The following is a 16,573-nucleotide window of genomic DNA, read 5'->3' as shown; positions in this document are numbered from 1 at the left end:
TCACATCCGGAGTGAACTGCGCACCAAACTAGAACCAAAGTCTCATAAATGCATTTTCCTAGGATATGGTGAGGATGGTGAAATGGGGTATAGATTATGGGATCCCGCATTACGGAAAATCATACGCAACAATGATGTCATCTTCAATGAGAATTGCATGCACAAACAGTCCACAAAGGTCGAGGAAGTGCGTCGGGTTGTTTTTCGTGAAGATGTTACATATGGACAGCCAAGAAGGCCCAATGTTCAGCAGCCTTTACATGCTGAAAATGGTGCTGAAAATCAGCCATTAGCTGCTGAAAATCAGCCCCAACAAGTTGCCATTGATGCACCACAGGTAGGGGAATAGGTTGATGCTCCTAGACCGCCCGTTGTTGCGATGCAACCGGCTGAACAGCCTGCTGTTTTTGATGGTTTACAGGCTGAAAATCCACCTGTTATGGATCATTGGGTGCGTAGGTCTACTCGGGTGACAAGGCCCCCCGATAGATATGAACCGTCTTTGGACTATGTCATGCTTACTGATTGTGGTGAGCCGTCTTGCTATAAAGAGGCTATGCAACGGGAAGACAGTAAGAAATGGTTCAAAGCAATGGTTTCGGAAATGCAGTCTTTGGAGAAAAACCATACATGGGACTTGGTTGATTTGCCCAAAGGGCATAAGGCTCTGCCATGTAAATGGGTTTACAAGACGAAGGTCACATCTGATGCTTCTTCTAAGTACAAGGCACGTTTGGTTGCTAAAGGGTACAAGCAAACGCATGGTGTTGACTTTGATGAGATTTTTTTTCCTGTTGTCAAGCTTGCCACATTACGTCTTGTTTTAGGCCTGGTTGCTTCTGAAGATATGGAGTTAAAGCAAATGGATGTCAAAACAGCGTTTTTGCATGGCGATTTGCTTGAGATGATCTATATGATGCAGCCAGAAGGTTTTGTGTCAAAGGGGCACGAGAAGAAAGTATGTAGACTCTTGAAGAGCTTGTATGGTTTGAAACAGTCTCCCCGTGCATGGTATCACAAGTTTGATACATTCATGAGGTCTCAAGGATACAAAAGAAGTAATTCTGATCACTGTTTGTATATCAAAACGGCAAGTGATGGATCTCTTCTATTACTGATTTTGTATGTTGATGACATGCTTATTGCGGGTAAAAATGTCACGGAGTTGGATGCATTACAGCAAAGCTTAAAGAATCGCTTTGACATGAAGGATCTTGGTGATGCTAATCATATTTTGGGCATGCGTATCTCTCGAGATAGACCTAACAGGCGTCTGTATCTATCTCAACGAGATTATGTTAGTAAGGTGCTACATCGTTTTCATATGGATGGGGGAAAGGCACTTGGTACTCCGCTGCCTCCATATGTAAAACTGACGGCACATGACTGCCCAAACAAAGATGATATGCGGGCTGAAATGGCCAAGATTCCTTATGCATCAGCCGTTGGCAGTTTGATGTATGCTATGGTTGCTACACGTCCGGACATTGCATTTGCGGTGGGAGTGGTAAGCAGGTACATGAGCAATCCTGGCAAAAAGCATTGGGAAGCAGTGAAGTGTATCTTGAGATACTTGAAAGGCACTAAAGACTTGTGCATTTGTTTTGGGAAGAGTGAGACATCTGTGCATGGCTTTACAGATGCAGATTTTGCTGGACATCCAGATTGCAGGAAGTCTACCTCTGGATATGTGTTTACATTCACAGGAGGTGCAATTTCTTGGATTTCTAGACTGCAAAAATGTGTTGCTTTGTCTACCACTGAGGCTGAGTATGTGGCTGCCATTGAGGCATGCAAAGAAGCTTTGTGGCTCATGCGTTTGGTAGAAGAGCTTGGCATTAAGTCACCGGTTCCTGTGCTACACTGTGATAGTCAGAGTGCTATTATGCTTGCAAGGAATCCTGTTTTTCATGCCAAGACAAAGCACATAGAGGTGAAGTATCATTTTATCAGGAGTGTGCTTGATGACAAGAGCATTACACTTGTCAAGGTGCACACAGATGACAATCCTGCAGATCTTTTGACCAAGAGTCTTCCAGCAGAGCGGTTTGCATATTGCCGACAGATGATGGGTGTTGGATGAGTAAGTGCATGATCAGCTGATGTATCATAGTTAGCTGGTTAGCTGATTCTTTTATCTCCCAAGGTACATTGCCTTTAGGTGGGAGGTTGTTAGGGAATAAAGGCCTAAGTGCCTTGTACTTATTAACTTATAAGTTAAAAGTCTTATAAGTGAGGGGGCCCAAGTGTGAATGGCCCCCTAGTCACTTACTCATATACTCAAAGGTCAAGCCCAAATAACATAGAGCGTGACTTTTCCCAAAATCTCAACGAGCTCTCTCTCTCTCTCACGTTTTTCCCTGCGTGAGCTTCTTCTGCGCCACTCTCCTCTTCTCCTTCACTCTCATTGCATAGAGTAGCAAGTGGGCTCTCTCTCTTGCTCCCCCACATGAACCGCTTGTAGTACCAACACAGTCCCAAGAAGCTTCTAACTTCATGGACATTCTTCAAATCGGGCCAATCACGTGTAGTCTCTATCTTGGCCGGATCCATTTGCACTCCTGCTGCCGAGACAATGTGTCCCAAAAAGTGTATCTCTGGTAGGAAAAATTCACTTTTCTTTGCATTAATCACTAACTTGTGATCTCGTAATGCCTGAAAGACCTGAAGCAGATGATCTCTGTGTTTTGCCTCATTCTTGGAGAAAACAATGATGTCGTCAAAGAAAGTGCCAACAAATAGCCTGTACTCTCGGAAAATCCTGTCCATCATCCGGTTAAATGTCGCAGGAGCATTGGTTAAGCCAAAAACTCAAATAACCAAAAGTAGTCCGAATGGTTGTCTTGTAGACGTCTCCCGACGCGATTCGGATCTGATGATATCCACTCTTCAGGTCAATCCTGCTAAAGCACGAGGATCCCTGTAACCTGTCGAGTATATCATCGATCCTAGGAATCGGAAATCTGTTCTTGATGGTGATTTTGTTGAGAGCTCTATAATCGATGCACATTCTCCAAGATCCGTCTTTCTTCAAAACCAACAACATTGGAGAGCAATACGGTGAAGTACTAGGCTGGACAAGACCCTTTTCCAAGAGGTCTTTCACTTGGTTCATAATCTCTTCATGTTGTGCTCAGCTCACACGGTAAGGTGGCCGATTCGGTGGTGTGCTTCCAGGTATCAGATCAATGGTATGATCTTCAGGACGAGCAGGTGGTAACTCGCTTGGTAGGCCCTCCGAGAAGCAATTGGCGTGAGAGTGGAGAAAATCTTGGCGTTCTTTATCAAGTTTAGATATATTTGTCCTATCCTTATCGCTCAATTCTTTCATAAAGATCGAGTAAACAAACAGACTGGTTTTCATCAATTTTGAAATGGCCGAAGCCGATACAATAGGGACAGACTCGCCCTTCAGTTTAATATCAAGTACAATGGTTCTGCCCTTCTTTGTAGTCAAAGTCGCTTTTCTCGCCCGATAATCGACCATGGTGTTGTTCTTGTGGTACCAAGGAATCCCTAAGAGAACATCACAATCCTCCAAAGGCATTATGAAGAAGTCCCCATGTCCCAAATACCCTTGACAATGCAACCGAAGTTTGCCAATGACTGGTGTAATGGATACGTCCCTGTCGGGGCCGCTAGAACTGCCTCCGCAAGTGGTCCCATCCGATCGGGAGTGATCTCGAGCCACGCCGCCAATTCCGGTGAAATGAAGTTGGCCTTGGCTCCTCCATCAAAGAAGATCAGGGCCTCTTGATCTTTCACTTTGCCCCAAGCTGGGCAAAGTGCTGTACTCTTGTCCATGGTGTTGGGATCGGTACCCACACAATTTGGAACCAGTCCTGTTTTCATCTTGCCTTTTTGTCCACGTTCCTCAGCTGCTCTCGAACTCTCAGGGCTGTCGTCGTCCTTATCATTCTGTTCTTTCTGTGCCTTTTTAGGGCACTTCGCGGAGATATGTCCACGTTCCCCGCATCCAAAGCACTTCCCCTCCTTGATGAATCGAGCTCGCTCCTGAGGAGTAAGCTTGGGTCGTGCATCCTTTATCTCTGGGTTGCTCTTTTTCTTTCTACTTTCATTCCCAGAAGTCGGTTCGGCTCGTTGTGTCATGGCCTCATCTGTGGGGTAGGTTAGACTACCAGAGTGAATGGCAAAGCCCCGCTTCGCATGACTCATCAACTCTTGAATAGAAGCTGACTTCTGCTCCAAGCAGTGATCTCAGATCTCTGTAGGTAGACCCAAGGTAAACCGCTCAATCTGTTCTCTGAACGAGATCTTCTTGAATGAAGAGGCGGGTAGAAAAGAGCTCCAAAATCTTTCACAGTAAGTAGTGATTGTATCTTTCTTGGTCATCTGAAGATGGTTCCAAGCAGCTCGTATATCTCGTTCATACTCTTGCATCAACCAAGAAGAAATAAAAAGCTTCTTAAATTTCAGCCATTTAACTGGCGGAGTCTTGTTTAAAAGAAGCGTGGACCACCAAGTGCGAGCATTCCCCTTGAAGTAAGAGGCAGCTCTCCGAATCTTGGAGTGCTCTGAGTAGCGTCCTCCCGCGAAAGCGATAACTGTTGTATAAAAGACAAAGCCTTCGAAGCAACTGAGTACCCTGAAAAAGTATCAAATTTGATCGAGTGTCCACCTTCCTTAAACTCTCGGACTTTCTTGCTTTTATCTTCCCGAAAGTCATACTGGTTGGCTTTATAAAAGTTCTTCTTGTTCGCATAAAAGTTTCCGTCATCGGAATTTGAGTTGTTTGTAGACGAGTTCTCAGTAGAACTGTCAGTCTCTAGGCAAGATGTAGCCTTCTTTGCCTTTTTCTTGCCCTTTCCGAAGCGTTGTTTCTTGCTTCGCTTTTTACCTTTTCTGTCTTCTTCGCTCGAATCTGAAAAGCTAGAAGAACTGTCAGAAGAAGAAGAAGAAGAAGAAGAAGAACTAGGTACTCCTTCAAAGTGAACACGCTTCTTCTGTTTCTTTGCTTTGTCAAATGTCGACGGACGACCCAAATAACCCGGGAAGTCAATGCGTTTCTTCTGCCTTTTGCCATGCTTTTTGGCTTTCCTTTGCGCGTCAAAAAGCTGAGCAATCCGTGCATCAACCACCTCTTCTAATTCCTTCTTTGAATATTTCTTGTGAGCAGAAGGTTTCTTGAGAGCGGGTTTCGGGTGTGGTGTAATGATTGCACTTTCTGAAAAGAAGTCTCGCTTATATACTTTGCAAATTTTGGGTCCTTCGCAAAATTGAGCATCATCTTTGTTGCATCGCCAATCAATTGACGACGCTCCATCTCTCGTTGCTCCGCCTGAGTAGGCCGAGGCGGGCCATACTCTGCCGGAATCTTCATTGTGATCCCTGTCCGCATCTCCATATGTAGAGGGAGTCGACTGATCCTTGCGTGAAACCATAGGTGCCGCGGAAAAAAAAATTGGGGATCGGATTTCCCATAGAGGAGAAATCGACCGTGCTCTGATACCACTGTAACAGACTTGGACACTCCAAGTCAAGAATCAATCACCACAGCACCAAATAACCACTTCAAAACAATTCACAGATCACAATAGATTTGCACTGGCCTGGCGGAGTTCCGTGCGTAGAGATATTGCCCCCAAAGACTGGTGCCCCTTTCGGTATTTCTTTATGTATTAAATCAATGTCACAGTACAAAGAGCGGTTAGGGTTGAGTTGCACTCTCAGACTCTGCGCCCAGATGCTTTGTAGAGTGAGCCCTAAACCGTTTACTTAAAGGTTACAAGGGATGCCCAAAAGCAGAGCCCCAAAAGCTTTTTGTTCAAAAGCAATTTCTCTCTCTCTCTCAAGAGAGCAAAAATAAAGCAAATTCTCTCTCTCTCTCTCTCTCTCTCTCTCTCTCTCTCTCCAAGTCCTCTTGCGTAGCCAAAAGCCTCCAAATTGCGTCGCTAGAAAGGCTGCTTTTTTAGCTCCGCATTTTTTCGGAGATCAGTACACTGGCCACGTGGCATTTTCAACCGCCATTTTTAGGGTTTTTGCTAGAAATTAGGGTTAGGGTTTTTGCAGATTAGGGTTTCTGGCAGAAATTAGGGTTTCTGGTGTCGGTAGCCACGTCATCACTTTGTGACACCCACTCTCTATGGCAAGAGAGGTCTATGGTATTGATTGCACAGAACTGGTACAATGGTCTAGATGCAATGAACTTGCCGACGATGTCGACGACAATGATGACGGCGACGAGACGGGCTGAAATCTTAACGCTAGGGGTTGAAATCTGCAAATCTTGTATCTCCTGAATTCTGACTCTGTGTCGGTGAGGACGGCGACGACGATGACGGGACCGCAATGCGTTGAAAACGCAGATGCTGAAATTTGTGAATAGCGGACTGAATCTGCAAACTCTGGCTAATCTAACCATGCGGCGAGGATTTGCTGCGGGAAGGTGAGATCTGCGAGGTTTGGGGTTGCTACTGCAGAGTCCAATTGCTGAAACTGAAAACGGTGATGCTATGTGTTGATCTGTCGTCGGGAATCTGCAAGACGCTAGGTATCTGCAAGATGCCAAAATGCTAGGCTTGATTAGCTGCAAAAACGCCAGGCTGGTTCTGTGATCTCCTAACGCCAGGGCTGATCGACTGAAAAACGCTCGGTTGGTCTTGAGCCAAAACGCTGGTATTGGTCTGCTGTTGGCTGGAAACGCTAGGCCTCTTGCCGGTCTTGCTGAGAAGGTGCCTTTGAGTTTGTGGACTCCTGCTGCCTCTTCTGCCAAATAATTCTAGCGCTAGGTTTTCTTATATATCCACTTAGCCAATTGCCCTACCCAGTTTCCCAACAAAGTCACTTAGTAATAATAAGTGAAAAATGGCTAAAATAGGGAAAATGGTTTCTGTGCACTGTAGAATGCTCATGATGGCTACTGGCTATAATGTTGATGATCATGGTGTGTGCAACCAAAGCAACTACTCGTAAGTGTTTGGACATGCACGGCTTGCGAATAGACTCACAAAGGTGCCAGAACACTTTTTAAGCTGACGTGAACCCTGGGCATGAAGTAGCTTGTCCACATGCACATAGGGTTAGATGTGCACGTGAACCCTGGGCATGAAGTAGCTTGTCCACATGCACATAGGGTTAGATGTGCACGTGACATCCCCTCCTTATTAAAGTAAGGTACTGGTACCGATCTGCATGGCGTCGAGGGAGATCGCCAACAGTGTCTGGAATCTTGGAAAGGACTCTTCAACAGCCCACTTTGATGCGTGGGTCGTGTGATACTTGAAATTCATAAAGGTCTGCAACGCTTGCTTCTTTGGGCCGCGCCGAAAGCGACACCAAGTCATCTGTGGCTGCTTCAATGGTCCAACTGCGTCTATGGACGTAGGTCCATCTTCATCAAGAATCGTCGAGAATGAAAATTCTTGAAACCACTTCCAACACAAAAACATGAATATACCCATTCCATGTAGAGTGACTGGAAAAATACAATTCTTTCAAAAAGACTGTGTATGCAATGTAGATGAACAAAGTGACGGAGTGCCAAACTGTACATCAAACACACACAAAAAATGGAATCTAATCTTGTCTTTTTGATCTAATTCTATCAACTGTGGCAAATCACAATGAAAATGTTGATGCTTGATGGAAAGTTTTTCTTGTACTCCTTCTAAGACTGTGTCATACCAATGAAGAGACATGGAATGTGAATTTCTTGAATGCAAACTTTTCTTCTTTTCATGAGTGATCGACATACATTCGTGCTCATTCATGAGTGAGTCATGTGCATCGTACAATACGGCATGCTTGTGGAAAGGGAACACGTAAAGACGGTGACTAAAATACAAGAAACCGTCACGAATGAAACACTCGAACAATGCGTGCTGACTAATCATGCGAACACATAATACTTCCTGAGTGGGTTCCTTAGATCTCGACTCCAGAGCCAAGATCGGTTATGCGTGATTGATCTATCTGCAATGAGGTTAGCTTCACTGGAAAAACCATCATCTAAACCATCATCCTTGTGAACAATCACATCTTTATCATGCAAGTCATCATCCTTGTGAATAATCACATCTTGATCATGCAAATCATGCGTGTCGTGCTTTAGAGAAGAAAAGACTGAGAGAGTCTCCTTCTCCTTTTCCTTTTCCTTTTCAAGCTTTGCCTGCACATTAGAAATGAGAGGTGAAGAATGAAAAACATTCTCCCCACGAATGACAATGGGAGAGTCACTTTTGGCATTGAAAGTGAATGTATTGGTTGCCCAATCAATGAGAGGGTTATGCTCACGAAACCATCAAATGCCTAAAAGCATATCACATCCCGAAAGAGGAGACACTACAAATTTTCTACGGAAGGCAGCTTGTTGAACTGTAAACAACACATCAAGGCACTCTTGCATGATGAGAGAGTCCATATCGGGAGCGAAGCCAGACACCTCGAGAGGAGATGTTTGACTAACCTCTAGGCGGACTCTCTCTACAAGAGAGACACTAATCACATCATGCATACTGCCTGGATCAAACAATATGACAAAACGCTTAGCCTTCACATGACCATAACACTTCATGAGAGACTCATCAATGTGTGTGTCAGAAACATGTGACGATTCAGATTGGTTCATTAAAGTGCTTGTGGTAGTTGCGAGTGGCTTAGGTTCTTTAGGTGGGGCTGTTTTAGGACAAGCCGCTTTAATGTGACCCTTGACGTGACATTGATAACAACGACCTTTCTTAGCATAAATGACTTGTTCTTCTGCCGTTATGTTCCTCCTATAATTCCTTTTGCGGCTTTTTCATCCGGGGCTAGCTTAGGTTTAGCAGGTGTTTTAGCTTTACCCTTAGATGCATTTTGTGAGTTCTTTTCTGAAGGATTAGAGGAAGATTGGCTAGAAGAGTTACCATTCTTACCATTCTTACCGTTCTTACCGTTCTGAGGGTTCTGTGGAGTCTGAGAGGTACTTTGAGAAGACTTGTTCTCCTTAGGCTTCCTCTTATTGTGCTTCATCTCCTATGCGAAAGCAATCGCTACCGCCTTGTTGAGATCGATTGGATCGAGTACCTCGACATCATACTTGATATACTCGTCCAATCCATAAAGGAATGCCTCCTTGCGCTCATCATCTGATTTGCGTAATTGGGTGCCGAGCTGTATAACACGATTAGAGAAAGACATGACCGGCATACCGTTTTTCTTGAGGCCGCGCTAATCATCCTTCAACTGTGCTAGGTACTGGGGTGGCATAAACCGCGCCTTGAGCTTGTCTTGGAAGTCGGCCCAATTGAAAGAAAGGGGTGTGCCTTCGTCGGCTTCCTCTAGGTGCGTGGTCAACTATGCCTCTTGCCATGCGTGGTACCAATTAATGGCATCACCGACAAGGTACGTAGCTGCCGTCAAAACCTTGCTATTTCCAGTCTTCTTAGTTGTCGCAAAGTAAGCATTAAAATGATGCAACCAAGAATGAATAATAGTAGCATCCATCTTATTGTCATACTTACTGAACGTCAACTTCTCAGTGACGGGGTTGTTGGAGTCCGAATCTGTGCTTATGCTACTTGATGAACCACCAACCTCTTTGACCGGTTCGGACTTCGAGGTGAGTACTTGTAGGACCAACTCTTGCATGCGTTGGTCTCTATGCGCCTCACGCTCTAACTCCAAGGTTGATCGTTTGTCTTCAGCCGCCAAGCGCGCTTGCTCGCGCTCACACTCCAAGGCTAACTGTCTTTCTTCGTGCTCGCGATCCAATTCTGCCTTTATTTCTTCGCGCTCGCGATCCAAGATGCTCTTTCTTTCCTTAGCCGCCAAGTGTGCTTGCTCATGCTCCCGATCCAAGGCTGCGCGTTGCGCTTCTTGTTGTAACATCATGTCCATCATCGTCTTGACCAAAGCCTCCATAGGATCTGGTGCAAACCGTGGTGTAGATGGGGAAGGGCGAGGGTCGGAAAAACCTCCTGGTGGAGAAAATTCTTCTTCACCACCTCCATGCTCATCACCTTCATGCAAAGTATCCATTCCGCTTCGGGTGATGACCATACACTGAGTTCTGGGTACTTGAGTTCACAAGGAACTTGGGTTCTTGTGATTCTTGGGTTCTTGAGTTCTTGAGGTTTTTGAGTCCTTGAGGGTCTTGAGTTCTTGAGGTTCTTCTTTAGCTTGCAATCTGTGTTAGAGAAGGATCTTCTCTTACCTTAGCTCTACTCTTCCCTGCGGGTGCACCCCTTGGCGGCCTTGCGCTCACACCAAGGTGGTTTTTTCCCACCTCATGACGATTGGCCGGCCCCTAAGTGCACGGTCCGCTCTCAATGAGTGAAAAGAGGAACAAGGGGAGGCCGGACAAGCCCTTCTTTCTTGGGTTTCCTGTCACTCTTCAAAAACACGATTAGGAATCGACACGCCCAAGTGGACTTGGGTTATGTGCGACTGCCACAAGCAATTTTTATTTTATTTTTTGTGGTTCTTTCCTTGAGTGATACAGAACACTGCCAAAGCTCTGGTACCAATGTAAGGTGCAGTGGAAGTGAATGTTGAACTTTGCTCAAGATGAGTGCTCCGAACTGTGCTCAAGGGTTCCTTTTACTTACGGAAGGGAGAGCCTTCCGTTCCTTTAGTGAGAGAGTACAAATGATCACAAACAAGTGGATAAAGTGTGAATGAAGGTGCTGAGACTGAGAGATAGAGAGAGAAGAATACGACACCAGAATGTTGTCAAACCCTCCTCCAAGGGTCCCACTCTCTATGGCGAGAGAGGTCTATGCTATTGATTGCGCAGATCTGGTACAATGGTCTAGATGCAATGAACTTGCCGACGATGTCGACGACAATGATGACGGCGACAAGACGGGCTGAAATCTGCAAATCTTTGTGTTGGTGAGGACGACGACGACGACGACGACGTGATGAGGATGCGCTGAAAACGCAGATGCTGAAATCTGCGAATAGTGGGCTGAATCTGCAAACTCTGGCTGATTTGACCGTGCGGCAAGAATCTGCTGCGGGAAGGTGAGATCTACGAGGTTTGGGGCTGCTACTGCGGAGTCTAACTGCTGAAACTGAAAACGCTGATGCTATGTGCTGATCTGTCGTCGGGAATCTGCAAGACGCTAGGTATCTGCAAGATGCCAAAACGCTAGGCCTGATCTGTTGCAAAAACGCCAAGCTGGTTCTGTGATCTGCTAACGCCAAGGCTGATCTGCAAACTGCAAAACGCCAGGGTTGATCTACTGAAAAACGCTAGGCTGGTCCTGAGCCAAAACACTGGTCTTGATTTGCTGTTGGTTGGAAATGCTAGGCCTCTTGCCGGTCTTGCTGAGAAGGTGCCTGTGAGTTGGTGGACTCTTGCTGCCTCTTCTGCCAGATAATGCTAGCGCTAGGTTTTCTTATATATCCACTTAGCCAATTTGCCAGATAATACAATCATGTGCATTGTAAAATGCTCATGATGGCTACTTGATGATCATGGTGTGTGTAACCAGAGGATATGCAACTACTCAAGTGTCTGGACATGCACGGCCTGCGAACATCCTCACAAAGGTGCCAGAACAATTCCTAAGCTGATGTGAACCCTGGACATGAAGTAGCTTGTTCACATGCACACAGGGTTAGATATGCATGTGACGATTTTCATGCCCGGTCCTCTCTTCGCCGCCTGAGCCAGACAGGTTCCTTGGCCGCGTATATCACAGAGTTTCAGAGACTGACTTTGGAGATGGAGAATTTAGCCCCTCTTATAAACTACACAGTTTCATTGACGGGCTTGAACCAACCTTGAAGGGCGATGTGCACAACCCTACCACTTGGGATGTTGTAATTGCCTATGTGGAGCGTCTTGGCGATAATCGGCACCCTAGACGGAATTTTTTTCCTGGTGATGGATCTTCAAATAGCCCTCGCTTTTCACAGCGCGATCGCAGAGAAAGCTATAGCCGAAGCCAGCAGCAACAATCTCAGTTTAGACAGCAAGCAACGGAGCCTGATTCAACTGCAAGGTTCTACTCTCAAGATCGACAATTTCAAAGCAGATCTTCTTCAAATGCTCCACTTGATCGTGGTAAAGGACGTGATTTTTTTCAAGATCGGCGTTCTAATCCTCAGGAAGGCTCTTCGTCAAACGGTTTATGTACAATTTGCGGTAGTGACCATAGATGGTATCAATGTACAAAGAAACCAAATCCGTTTAATTTGAAAAGAAAGTCCAACGCGGAAACATCATCGAATGTTGAACAACTAGCTTCTAGCCTTCTGCTCAAGATAAAGGGAAAACCTGTGGTCAATACAATTCATGTCTCAACGGATATGACTATTCTTATGAAGCATGCTCAGTGTAATTCTTCAGTTTTGGAGCCTCTCTCAAAGTAAGTTTTGAGCCTTCTTGGAACCCTCAATGGTCGCTCCATCAACATTTTGGTGGAGAGTGGATGCTCGAATAATTTCGTCAGTACTCAGATAGTTCAACAGCTTAGCTTGCCAACTTAGAAGACATCTCACTTATATGGTGTGGAATTAGTAGATGGATCAATTTTAACTTGTGATGAAACAATTTGACAATTTTAGTTTGAGATTCAAAATATGCATATTAAATGGATTTCGAAGTCATGCCTTTATCTTACTACGACATGATTCTTGGTCAACATTGGTTATTCTAATATGATCCTGCTATTAGCTTTCGAGGACATACTATCAATTTGTTCAAAGATGGACGTGAACTGATTTTACACGGGCTTTATCATGCGGATTGAGTGATTCAAGCCTCACGTGTACTAGCCAAACGACATGATACAATGGATTATGAAACGAATATGATCTCCGACACAGATGCAAAAATTATTATTGATGAATTTTTTGAATTCATTAACTTCTCCTGAACCAATTGTTGAAGACAAAGATGATTTCGAGCAAGAAGTTTTTCCAAGTGACACTTCATTACCAGACAAAGATAAGAACATAGTTGCAGATTCCGAGTCTGAAGACGACTATACTTTCTTTGATTCATTATTGGAAGATGATTGCAGTCTCAAGCCAAAATCCTTGTCAGTGATTCGTAAAGATGAAGTTACCCTTCTGTAAAGAATGTCTTGAGAAGATTTCCTCTTCACCAAATGTTTCGCAGTTATCTGAAGATCTTAAGCCAAAAGTCTTACATCACATGAAGAATGTTGAAGATCAATCTCTTGCTACAATCAACGTGATTATGCGAGATTTCTCAAAAAAGTCTTTGAATAATGCAATGACATGGGATTTAGCAGTCAAAGCAAAAAGGTTTCGCAAGAAGCAAAGGTTCAAGACAAAGGTTTCAAATAACTAAGACTGAAGATTTTCGAAGATTCAATGCTTTTTCAGAATTCTATCAACATCAGAAGTCTTTTCTTTGACACGGACTCTCATTTTGAATAAGAGGGAATGTCACGATTGTGACTATGTTGTAGTATTACATCTACTCCTAGTTGCAGATATGCAAAGTGCCATGCCAAGGAGAACCCCTACGCTTGGATCGTCACCACCCTTCACTCCATGGATCCCCATCGCTGTGATCTACCAGGGCACACCCCTTCGCTCTACGGTTGCAACTCTTTGTCCAATAGTTGTAGCTCTTCGCCGAAAGGATGTGTCTCTTTACGTCTAAAGTCGCGTCTCTTCACCATGAGACGTGTCTTTTAATTTGTTTCTCTTTGTCTCCTATATAAAGAGCCTATTGTACTCAATTTTAAAGCATTCGTTCAATCAATCAAACTCACGTTCAGTCTCTTGAGTCTCAGTTTGATCTTAAGTATGAAGTTTTAAGTCTTAATTATAGGATTAGCACCACTAATCCTCACACGCTAGCTACCCAACACCAAGCTAAAACCTCTGCGAGTAACCTTGAAATCTACATCAAAATCTTCAAATGGAGAGAGACTAGAGAACACATAAAACAATTAGAAGAAAACAAGAAAAAACATTAAAAAATAGGAAACAAGGAAACAACAAGAAAAAGAAAGCAACAACTTGTTAGCATACTAGTTCTTTCCCCAATTTGATGCTGGTGCCCCTGGCATGTGTAATCTGACTTTTGATTGCCTCTCGTTTATGTGTGTTGCTTGTGAAACAGTGGCCATCCCTCGTGGATGTGGCAAGTAACAGAGAGCTGCCTCCAGTTTTGATCGAACGATATAATGCAGCTGGGGGCCAGGGGACAGCTTTATGTGGAATTTTTCCTAGCATTCGGCGAGCATGGGCAACTGTTGACAATAGCCTGTTTCTATGGAGGTTCGATAAGTGGTGAGGTGCATGCTGCTAAAGTACTTAGCTTAGTCAAGCTTAAAGTATATACTTTTTCTTGTTGATTTTGTATTTACACAGTTGCTTGTATCAGGGATGGACTCTGTCCAGAGTATAGTGGAGAGGAGCAGGCTTTATGTGCAGTTGGACTTGCCAAGGCTAGGTCTGGCATATTTGTGGAGGCCATTCAACATCTTCTGATATTAGCCACACCTGTTGAGGTGTGCTAAGTATTTCGCTTAGTGGCTCTGTGAATTTCTTGTATTTCACCAGTGAAGCTTACGATGCACTTTGTTTTACAGATTGTTTTGCTTGGTGTGTGCTGCTCTGCAAATGGAGATAGTTCAGATCCATTTGCTGAGCTATCTATGCAATTATTGCATGAATATACCATCCCTTCAGATGGGGTCACAATGACTAGCATACAGACTACAGATCAAGGCCGTATCTTTCTTGCAGGCAGAGATGGTCATATATATGAGCTACTGTACAGTTCAGGTGCAAGCTGGAAAAGCCGATGCCGGAAAGTATGCCTTACAAGTGGCCTGGGAAGTCTTTTGTCGAGGTGCTTTTGTAGTAGCGTTGATTGATTTTATGCTTTTTCTGTAGCGTTTTCTTTATTGTTTTGTCTAGCAGGATGTGTTTTCTGTTGTATTTATGAATTTAATGTGAACATGCTTCCAGGTGGGTTTTGCCCAACTCCTTTACCTTCGGGACTGTGGATCCGGTTGTGGAGATGGTTGTTGATAATGAAAGAAACATACTTTACACAAGAACTCACGAGTCAAAGATTCAGGTTTTTGATTTGGGGAAAAATGGAGAGGGTTCGCTGAAAAAGGTTGCAGAGGAAAGAAATATTGGTGATCAAAGAGATGGACGTTTTGGAACCGGACGTACATCTGGAAGACGATCATCATCTCGTGTGCACAAGTCTCCAATAGTTTCCATTTCAACATTATCGTCAGCAGAATCCAAGTCTTTGCATCTCGTGGCAGTCACATCTGATGGCCGAAGGATGTATCTGTCAACCTCCTCTTCAGTAGGAAGTAGAGGGCTTAGTGGGTCTACCAGCAGCTCTTCAAGGCCATCTACCTTGAAGCTTGTCATGAGCAGGCCAGCACCTTCAGTTGGGACTGGTGGAGTTATCTCTTTTAGTAGTCTAGCTTTAGGTGGTCGTCCTCAGCCTGAAAGCCTGGTTTTAAAAGTTGAATCTGCTTATTATTCCAGTGGCTTTCTATCACTTTCTGATGCCTCTCCTGCAACAATGTCAAGGTTGTTGCTGGTTACAAAAGACTTGACAACTCCATCAGGAAGCTTTTCTGTAAGCTCTGCTTCAACAGTAGGAAGTTATCGGGCTCTAAGAGAGACCGTCTCAGTGCTTGGTGTGGATGGTAGGACTTTGGCTATTGCTGATTCTCTTCCTCCTCCAGAATATATGACTATAGCTGAATCTGCTGTATGGGATGTTGGTGATAACATGGAAGAGGAGCTTACTAGAGCAAAAAGACTCTGGGTTCGTGGGGAACTTGCTTTACAACATGCTGTACCTAGAAGGAGGTCTATTATTTTTACAAATGTGGGATTGATGGAAGTTGTATTTAACAGACCTGTAGATTTGCTACAGAAAATTTTGGAGAATAAGATGTCGCATTCACTGCTAGAAGACTTTTTCCAACGTTATGGTGCTGGTGAGGCTGCTGCTATGTGCTTGCTACTTGCAGCAAGGCTAACACCAATGGAAGGAAGGATTGTGCCGTCAGCTGTAGTTGAGAGAGCAGCTGAAGCTTTTGAAGATTCTAGACTTGTAGGAGTTCCTCAATTGCAGGGAAGTGGTCCTAGCACGAGTCCAATTGCATCACCTGCCATGGGATTTAACATGGGCCAAGTTGTGCAAGAAGCTACACCTGTCTATTCTGGAGCTCATGAAGGACTTTGCTTGTGTACTGCAAGGCTGCTTTGGCCGATTTGGGAGCTTCCTGTCATGGTCCTCAAAGGTGAGTCAACTTTTGAGGATAAGGATGGTGGCATTGTTGTCTGTAGGTTATTGACAGAAACCATGCAAGCATTAGAAGAGAAGCTAAGAGGGCTAGAACAGTTCCTTAGATCCAGGAGAAATGAGCGTAGAGGACTTTATGGGAGGATTTTTGGGCTTGGGGACCTGCCAAGCTTTTATGGAAATGGCAATTTGAGTTCCATCCCAAAGAACCTTTTTGATGCACCCCAAGGAATTAATACACAGTCTTTGACAAACAAACGGCAGAGAATTCCTTACAGCTCTACAGAACTGTCTGTCATGGAGGTGCTTATCCTTAACGGCGTGTATTAAGCATCTGTTTTTAACTTCGGTGACCAT

General features: G+C 44.4%; 1 protein-coding gene across 2 annotated transcripts in view; it reads left to right on the top strand.

The window, feature by feature from the left end:
• Positions 1-16,573, top strand: part of NUP155 (nucleoporin 155) — a 118,542-nt gene that overhangs the window by 12,223 nt on the left and 89,746 nt on the right. Inside the window, exons 2-5 of one of the 2 annotated variants that reach the window (XM_086507434.1) lie at positions 14,051-14,220; positions 14,315-14,441; positions 14,523-14,785; positions 14,905-16,519. In XM_086507434.1, the coding sequence (XP_086363560.1) occupies positions 14,051-14,220; positions 14,315-14,441; positions 14,523-14,785; positions 14,905-16,519 (2,175 nt within the window). Of the gene's footprint in view, positions 1-14,050; positions 14,226-14,314; positions 14,442-14,522; positions 14,786-14,904; positions 16,520-16,573 lie in introns of those variants that run through there. The other variant, XM_086507435.1, reaches the window with a different exon arrangement.

This window comes from Adiantum capillus-veneris, chromosome 30 (assembly GCF_014529385.1).
Source record: "Adiantum capillus-veneris isolate H3 chromosome 30, ASM1452938v2, whole genome shotgun sequence".
NCBI classification, from domain to species: Eukaryota; Viridiplantae; Streptophyta; class Polypodiopsida; order Polypodiales; family Pteridaceae; genus Adiantum; species Adiantum capillus-veneris.
The sequence above is the reverse complement of the archived record's forward strand: the minus strand, read 5'-3'. Positions and strand labels throughout refer to the sequence as shown.